Source organism: Mycetomoellerius zeteki, unplaced genomic scaffold (genome assembly GCF_001594055.1).
Source record: "Mycetomoellerius zeteki isolate Tzet28-1 unplaced genomic scaffold, Tzet1.0 scaffold19, whole genome shotgun sequence".
Classification (NCBI taxonomy): Eukaryota; Metazoa; Arthropoda; class Insecta; order Hymenoptera; family Formicidae; genus Mycetomoellerius; species Mycetomoellerius zeteki.
This window is the reverse complement of record NW_017256854.1, coordinates 977,533-986,364: the sequence shown is the minus strand read 5'-3', so window position 1 is coordinate 986,364 and position 8,832 is coordinate 977,533. Positions and strand designations below refer to the sequence as shown.

General features: G+C 30.5%; 1 protein-coding gene across 4 annotated transcripts in view; it reads left to right on the top strand.

Annotated features, from left to right (window-relative positions):
• The first annotated feature begins 663 nt into the window (after positions 1 to 663).
• The window catches only part of LOC108721995 (poly(A)-specific ribonuclease PARN-like domain-containing protein 1), a 9,157-nt gene continuing 988 nt past the window's right edge, over positions 664 to 8,832 (top strand). Inside the window, exons 1-13 of one of the 4 annotated variants that reach the window (XM_018446866.1) lie at positions 664 to 892; positions 981 to 1,215; positions 1,433 to 1,717; positions 1,788 to 1,992; positions 2,105 to 2,206; positions 2,282 to 2,401; positions 2,480 to 2,585; positions 2,744 to 2,843; positions 2,929 to 3,015; positions 3,566 to 3,654; positions 5,469 to 5,567; positions 7,680 to 7,756; positions 8,025 to 8,096. In XM_018446866.1, coding sequence (XP_018302368.1) covers positions 765 to 892; positions 981 to 1,215; positions 1,433 to 1,717; positions 1,788 to 1,992; positions 2,105 to 2,206; positions 2,282 to 2,401; positions 2,480 to 2,585; positions 2,744 to 2,843; positions 2,929 to 3,015; positions 3,566 to 3,654; positions 5,469 to 5,567; positions 7,680 to 7,749 — 1,626 coding nt within the window. In that variant the 5' untranslated portion in view covers positions 664 to 764 and the 3' untranslated portion in view covers positions 7,750 to 7,756; positions 8,025 to 8,096. Of the gene's footprint in view, positions 893 to 980; positions 1,216 to 1,432; positions 1,718 to 1,787; positions 1,993 to 2,104; positions 2,207 to 2,281; positions 2,402 to 2,479; positions 2,586 to 2,743; positions 2,844 to 2,928; positions 3,016 to 3,565; positions 3,655 to 5,468; positions 5,568 to 7,679; positions 7,796 to 8,024; positions 8,097 to 8,832 lie in introns of those variants that run through there. The other 3 variants (XM_018446865.1, XM_018446868.1, XM_018446867.1) reach the window with 3 other exon arrangements.

The window sequence follows — 8,832 nt, the reverse complement described above, 5'->3', positions numbered from 1 at the left end:
TTTATGCAATACCTACAATAGAAAGAATGATTTTTATATCTAAAAATTTAGCTAGACGCAAAAAATCTGAATATAATTTTGTTAGACCAACAAAATAATTATGTAGAACGTTGATGACAATGCTGCAAAAAGTTTTAACATTCTAAACAACTAGTTGAAATATCCCACAATTATTTTGATAGTCCAACTAAAATATATTATGGTCAGATCTGTATGTACTAGTTAAACTTTTAGATATTTTAGCAAAATCGATCATTCTTTTCGTGTACGAATAATGTGCTAAAAAAACAGAATTGGTTGAGTAGCAAAAGTCAATGTTAATTAAATTGCAAGAATTTATATATATATATAATATATAATATATATTATATATAATATTATATTATATATTATATTATATATTATAGTATGTTATATTATATTATATTATAGTATATTATAGATAGTAATATTATTTTTTTTAATATATCAAGTCTATAGATAAATATTCATTAACGTGATACATTTGTTCCTAATGTGATAAAAGACTCATAATATGTATTTGAAAAAGTACTTTTAGTTTTATCAAAAGCGCTGACGAAGGAATTGGAAATTAGTGTACCATGAACGAGCATGATGGCGATACCACATTACCACCACTGGCGCGAACAGCTGTGAGCTGAACTTCGTAATGGCAGTATCGCACTATTTTGCACTTGGGAGTAAATGTTGGCGTTCGAAGTTACTTCGCACTCAAAGTTATTTCGCACGTGCGAAAGAATAGTATGATTGAAGTCACGAATCAGAATTTCAACAAGGTGTATCCACACTTGGAGCACACGTTGAAAAACGCTAGCTTCATAGCGATTGATGGGGAATTCACAGGTATAGAAGGTGATGATGTAAGAAATAGGTTAGTTTGTACTGTACGGGAACGAATTAGAATGAGGTTTCGATGGATGTTGATGATAATGATAATACTTGATGTTGTATCGTTGCAGCTTGTTTGATTCCATACACGAGCGCTATGAGAAGAATAGGAGCCACATTCAGCCGTACATAATAATTCAATTCGGTATTTCGGCGTTTCAACGAGTTCACGATGAGAATAAATACACTGCGGAGGCTTTCAATTTCTTTCTGCTGCCTAGAACTATACCGTCAAAAAATAGACATTTTCTTTGGCAGATAGCATCGTTAGAGTTCCTGACCATGTATGGATTTGATTTTAATAAAGTATATATGCATTCTATTCTATATATATCCGTTACAGATATTAGCTTATTTATTACTAGCAATTCACTTTGTAGATAGCAAGCTGGTATTATTTGTTGTCATGTTTTGACTTCAAAATGATGATAAATAATGTTAACTGGCTATCTGATTTAAAAATCTCAAATCATATCTGATGTTTTATTTAGCGAAAGAATATATATATGTAAAAATTTTTCAGCTTGCCTACAATGGTATTTCATACCTTGATGAGGTTGACAGGGCAGTCTTAACACAACAGATACAGGAGGATACATTGTTCAACAATGTGATGCAATCTATTTCTTACAAGGAGGAAGATGATTTTAAAACTGCAGTCACTCAAATATTTGAATGGCTAAAGACAGCTAGTGATGGAGTAGGTTCTATTAAAGTTGAATCCTCTACTCCAACTTTGCAATACTTTATGCATAAAGAATTGAGAAAACGTTTCTCAAATATTTGGACTTACTCTGGGAACAACGTGGTATGATATGCTGCTCTTTAGGAGATAAAAGCTCAAATCTTTCAAAATTTTTATTTTTGTAATTTTTTAGATAACTGTAATTAAAGTGTCACCAGAATTGAGAAACATTCTGGAAGAGGAAGAAGGCTCCATATTAGAAAATGTATTGCTCGAATCATATATAGGTTTTACAAAAGTATTCAATCTCTTGGTTACTTTGAAAAAACCTATAATTGCACATAATGCTTTTTTAGACTTTATGTTCATACATCAACAATTTTATAAGCCATTACCACGTATGTATAATTATGTAATAATAAATTTATTTTCTAAGTTTTTTATTCATAATATACATCGTGGAGATAAAAATTAAATCGTAATTACTTATAGATATAATGTTTCTTGCAGAAAAATATATTGATTTTAAGAATAATATACATCAACTGTTTCCAACAATTTATGACACCAAATTCTTAAGTTTTGAACTGAGAAATATTCTCCAAACAGAAGGTAATTATTTAATATTTATTTATTTATTTGTATGATTATATATAAACATATCAAGTGCATTTTTTTTCTTTTCAGAAAAGTGGAAAGATAATACTTTAAGTGGCTTAATGAGTCATTTTACAGGAAGCCATGGAAAATATATAATGCCAGGATCGCCTGTCATTAAACTCACGACAGATTCAGACGAATTAAATGGTAGATAGTTTTTTTTTAATATTCCTTAATTTTGTTTATTATTATTAATTTATGAGATATATTCTTTAATTTTGTTAGATATTGTTTCTTCTAAGAAATATCATACCGCCGGATGGGACGCTTATTTTACCGGTTATTTATTTATTAGAATAACTCATGTATTTGCTACAAAGCAATATCGACAGTAAGTTATCGATTATATGGTTGAAAAGCAACAATTATTTATTTCTGCTCTTACAAGGGAACCGTCGGAGCCGTTCCTCACCGATTTTGATGGATTTTGAACAAGGTTCCCTTGTTAGTAAGCATACATATTATATTCGGTCTTATGTATGATTTCAGAGGCTTAAATTCAAAGGAGTTTACACATATAGAATTGATGAATAGCATAAAAAGCTTTGCAAACTGTGTAAATATCATACGTGGCAATACGTCATATTTGGTAAGAAAAATATAAAATTATTATTTTGCAAAAAAATAGTCGACTATATACCATTTTTTTAAATAAACAAAACATACATTTCTAGAGATTTGACGGGAGTGAACCTAAATCGACTCGACCAAAATGGCTTTATGTGAAAATGTTATCATCAAATTCAGTAACCCCCTCACAGGTATTATATTTAATTTTGTATATAATATTGAAAATTTGTTCAAAATCTTGGAATCTTAATCCGTAACTGGAACATGTATAGGATTTGGTGACTTTGCGATATTTTCTTAGGCTACATTCCAAAATATCCTCTTCAGAGAAAATTTTGCTCGAAGTAATATACATTACATGTATAATATATATTTTGAATAAAATTTTTTCTAGAGAGGACGTTTTGGAATGTAGCCCTAATTTTTTGGTATAATGATTTGGAATAATTGTATGTTTCACAATCTTATTTTTCACAGTTTTGTTCTATTCGTGTACGCTAATTGTAAGTCTCATAATATATATTTGTATCTAACAATAAATCAAGTATATTACAAATTTTTTCTTAAAGAGAAAACTAATGATAAAAAATTTTAATGGGTCCCAAGGACGTTTCTAGCATCATATAAAATACGTGTTCCTTTTGCGAGTTAAATATTTATTTCGTATATCGCTGTATGCACGCGATATACGTATAAAGTGAATGATTTGTAGCCAGTTTGTATTGTGAAATATCTGCTCAGGTAGCTGAAAAAATGTCAAAGTTTGGCATGGTTGACGTGAAACAATGTACACCGAATCGCTTGTTAGTTGCAGTAGCAAATCACGGAAGGTCAGTAATCTTTGTTTTCTATTAAATCTCTTTTTTTCTTATTGAAAATGTTTTCCCGTGTTCTACATTATACATATATAAATAACGAGAAGTATTACACAAATTTTAAATGTATAAGAAATAGGACGCAGCTTTACACATATAGTGAAAAAGTGATTGCTGCCAACTGCGTCCGATTTCGAGATTTATGTGAAAATATCACAACGCGGTACGAAGAATCCTAAGAAATTAAATCTTTATTTTTTCGATAGAGGTTGAAACTATTTTATCTTTGGTTTTATTCTTTTACATATTGGATAAATATAAATATTAAATATATTATAAAAGTAGGGAAATTTATAATACATAGTATGAAGCTTCAGTGCAAGATAGCAAAACTATTTTGGATAGTCTTCAAGGGCAGCCGCATATACTCATCAATGTACCGTATAAAATGTGATTTTAGTATGCCTTCTTTATCTATTTTCATATAAAGCAATTATATTACAGTACAAAACTCACACATTTTTTTTCCTCTTCTACATATATAATAAATTAGAGATCAATCTTACTTAAGCATTCAAAATATAGATAAAACATTAATAGCTTTCCCCAATCAATTTAGTATTTAAAAAGCGAAATTTTCGTTTTCTAATTGTCACAAAACAAAAAATATTTATTAATCAAATAAGCTCAAATGTCTTTAATTTTAATATTTCTGAAGGAATGATAAATATTTTTATTTAGAAAAATAAATTATTGAGTTATTGAGAGTCTGTGGAATAGAATTAGAGAAACTGAAAATGGTAGATCCATAAAGATCGTACAATATTTTTAATTAATAGATATGTTTATCTCAATTGTATCTAAAATCTTCATTCGAACTGTATTTTATGACTACAGTGATTGATTCATACATTTATTCGATTGGCATGTTACTTCGAATTATTACAGTGCTTCGTAATGCCGAAACACATTCGGCCAAAGTTTATTTCTCCGGTCTAGTTGTACGATCGATCGATCGACTGTGCTTGTCTAATCCGAATAGTCTGAAAACACAAACCAACGAATATATCGCTAATTCAGTAAATCTATTACAATCCGCTTGTTTTGTAGGGAGGGCGCGTATTAAGATCGCCAACGTTAAGTATCTCGCGACTATTTGAATGTTGCAAGTATTCGCACAGTATACTTACTGCTACAAGTATTCGTCAGTTTCGTTTTTTTTTGCTGATAAAATAAGATAATATTTTATATGTTGCATTCACTGGTCTATCATCACGGATTATGTTTGCTAAATTGTAGCTGTTATCACTCTTGTGAGTAATTTTGTTTCCCTATCACCAAATGATTTGATAAGAAAATACTTGCAACGTTTACTTGTGCGTTTCTGCACAAAAGATAATACAGAAGATTCTTCTTCGTTAAAATTAAGAAGTGAATTATCTCATGGATTATTGCAAGAAACAAATGTACTTTTGATGAAACTTTTCCAAATATTCGTACAACGGATAATTGACTCGATGCCGTCATATTGTACGCGTAAGATTTTCTTCGTCATTGGCACTGTTCCCGTCTTTATGTCGCTTTTACCAACGAACTTTTGCAGATATATTTACAGGGCTTATTAAAAGACCGCCACTGTCTACACCACCGTGTACATTATTATTAACGGTCTATTATTACACTTGATGTTGCCACACGTGTGCAACTTTTGTCACACGAAATTGACTTAACTTATTACGTTTATCTTGTCGCGCGGGACGATCGGGATTGTTGGATACGTTCTCCTTTGCGACGCAATGATCAAAATGATTTCCTTAATTGTTTTACAGCGCACGAGACATATTACTACACTTCAAGAAAAATAATGAGCTGTACGTAGTGCCGTATAATCCAATACGGCATTCATCCTCGGTTCAACTTATCCTATGGTACGTATAAGAATTGATAATTAATCTGACTGTTCTACACGGCCATAGCATGATAATTTGGCATGCATCCCGTTAACAACAAATGGTCTTTCGAAATCAGACGCGTGAAATAAACGTATCAGCCTGTTCAACTTATTTGAAGGAATTCGTGCAATTATTTTTGTTTATTGGCAATCTACGATGTTTTTATCTGGAAGAGATTTTGATTATCTCGATATTCATTGCTTCACGATTTGCTGATAGTAATTATATCATACTTTCAAAGTATTTCTTGAAAGCATCACTACCTTTTTCAAAATAACTTGACTTGTCCAATAAAGTTCCTTTTATATTTATTCCACGTACGATCTTTACGTATCAAAGGGAAGAATTAAAATTTATATTTTAAACAATAATAGTCTCATTTTTAGATCGTACATGTGAGAACACAATCTATCGATAAACTAGATCGATCGAAGTTAGATCTTTAAATGCTTAAATAATTCAATCTTGAATTACTGAATATACTATATATGTACTTGCATGTATACCATATTTGTAGTCTTACGAACTGCGCGCCAAAATATTTCCGGACTATATAAATGCAATTAAACTACTCTAGTAATAATCTCGCGAATTAAATTAATATCTAATAATTTCGATGCTCAAACAGGCATCATATTCTAAAGATGTTAATATGCTGAAATATTTCAGCGCGCAGTTCGTAAGACTACAAATATGGTATATATGCAAGTACATACATATAATATATTTAGTAATTCAAGATTGAATTATTTAAGCATTTAAAGATCTAGCTTCGATCAATATAGGGTTCTAGTTTATCAATTATATTTTAAAGTTAAATTTTTGATTCTCACAGCCTCTTCTGTATTGATGCTTAACAGGCCGCCAAGTTTTATTTCAAATCATAGAAATATACTTAAAAAAAAGAATTGTAACTATTTTTAAAATATATTTAACGTTGAAATTTTAATAAAATATATTTATAAAATATATATAATATATATAGTATATTTTATTAAAATTTCAACGTTAAATATATTTAAAAAATAGTTAATATTTAAAAAATTCTTTTTTTAAATTATATTTCTATGATTTGAAATAAAACTTGGCGGCTTACTTAAGTATCAATGCAGAAGGCTGTGAGAATCAAATATTAGCCGTCTGTGGCCGAACAAAATGGATGATTTTGGAACACTTTGTCCTGATGTACCATTTTCCGAGCACATCACGGTGTCGTAATTGCGATTTCAGTCAACAGTCGCAATACGTTAAGGCTGATTATTCCTATAAGTGGCGGAACGCCACTGAACGTATTACGTCAAACAAATTAATGGCTTCCAATTGGGCTGCGTTTGCGAAGTCTCTAATTAGCGTCAACATTGCCATAGATGCAGAAGCCGCAACTCGCTTTGCCAATTGTTGCGAAGGCATTAACGAACGATCTGGTCGATCGTTACGTTACCTAACGCTTGCGGGTAAAAGATTCGCATTCCTTGTTTTCCTGGCTATCCCGTTTCGTACGATCGATATATCAATCCGCGCTCGTCATTACCGCATTCTGAGCGCAATGAAAATGTTATATTTAGGTTGCCGTTTCTGCATAATAAAGTTCTTCTATTTTATATAGAGTCTCAGTGGTCTCAGTATTTTCATGACGTTTTTTTTTCCGCGATTGCTTGTAAAACATTCAACTTTATCAAAATAATTTGACCTGTCCAATAAAGTGTTCTTTTTATATTTATTCCATGTACGATCTTTATACATCAAACGGAAGAATTAAAATTTATATTTCAAAGTTAAATATATTTTATTAAAATTTCAACGTTAAATGTATTTAAAAAATAGTTACAATTCTTTTTTTAAATTATTTCTCTATGATTTGAAATAAGACTTGGCGGCTTGTTTGTACTCTGTGAGTATAGTAATGCGACTCTTTTTCGAATAAAGGATACGTAAATTAAAATTTAATTTTTTTCAAAAAATACTATGATTACAGAATTATTCGTATAAATTCAAATGTATTTTATTTATTGATATTTTATTGTTATATACATGTAATTACGCAATGTATATTAATATAATATAATCGGCTATTCTTTTTAACTACAGGGGCAGTTTAGTCGTTTCTGGTGGGATCTTCGCATGGATGCTGCATCAAAAGTTTCAGAGAAGCTCTTAAACGGACTGTAAATATCTTGAAGATATAGCAACGAATTCAAATGTTTTATAATATATATATATATATATATATTTATTTGAAGAACATATTGTCTGTCTGAGACTTTATTTGAGTTTTGAAAAAAGATATGAGTTAAAAAATATGATTTAAAAGAATAAGATTTAAAAGATGTGACAATGAGATAATTTTTTGTATGAGATAATAATAAAAGACAAAGTATTACTAGTATTACTAGTAACTCTGTAGTTATTTTACACCATGTCTTTTTTTTGCAGTCCAGAACCTCTACGAACATCGACTCCAGATTGGTGAACGAATCTGTCACCGAAATTAAAATTGACGGCTCTGAAACACTGCGTACAAAAAGTCATTTGTAACATGAACAACAAGGTTGTTTGTCGTTCCGTAAAGTTAAGAGAGCGGAACACAAGGCGGTACGGGACCAAGATGCAGAAACGACAAGTATTTTACGCTTCGCCGCAATGCTTGTCGCCATTCTGTTTAAATTTAAGATTCAGCTCAGGAACGGAATCTTCACGGGAGTTATTATTATTTTGACTCGTAGCGAGAGTTCTAAGTTGGACGAAGCTTGAAGCTCGTTTTCGAGTCAAGCAGGAAGTGATCGCACTTACCGAAGATACATTCTCTCTTTCTTCCAATCGTGAACCGATTGCCACGCATGATTATTCGTTTTGTTTTTTTTCCTCGATGCTCTTCCTCTCGTCACCGCCCAGTCATTCCGGATAATCGTACGTTAGAACTTTTTCACGCGTATTCCGTGATACTTTTCTCAAAGCGGAAATTTATCTACGAAAGAAAATGAGGCAAATCCTTTGTAAAACTATACTTTAGCGTCCGGTTTATTATAGATTCTGTAAAAGTAAAACTGTGATTTTTATTGCAATATTGCAAAATGCACTTTTAGGGAATAATTTTTTTTAAATTATGCTTTAAAAAAATATAATATAATTAAAATTATTATATTATATTTTTATTATTATGCCTTTATTCGTACAGTTTTATAAAAAAAAAAGTACAAAATATATCCAAATTTTTTCCGAGGTATCCGTTGCTAAATATTGA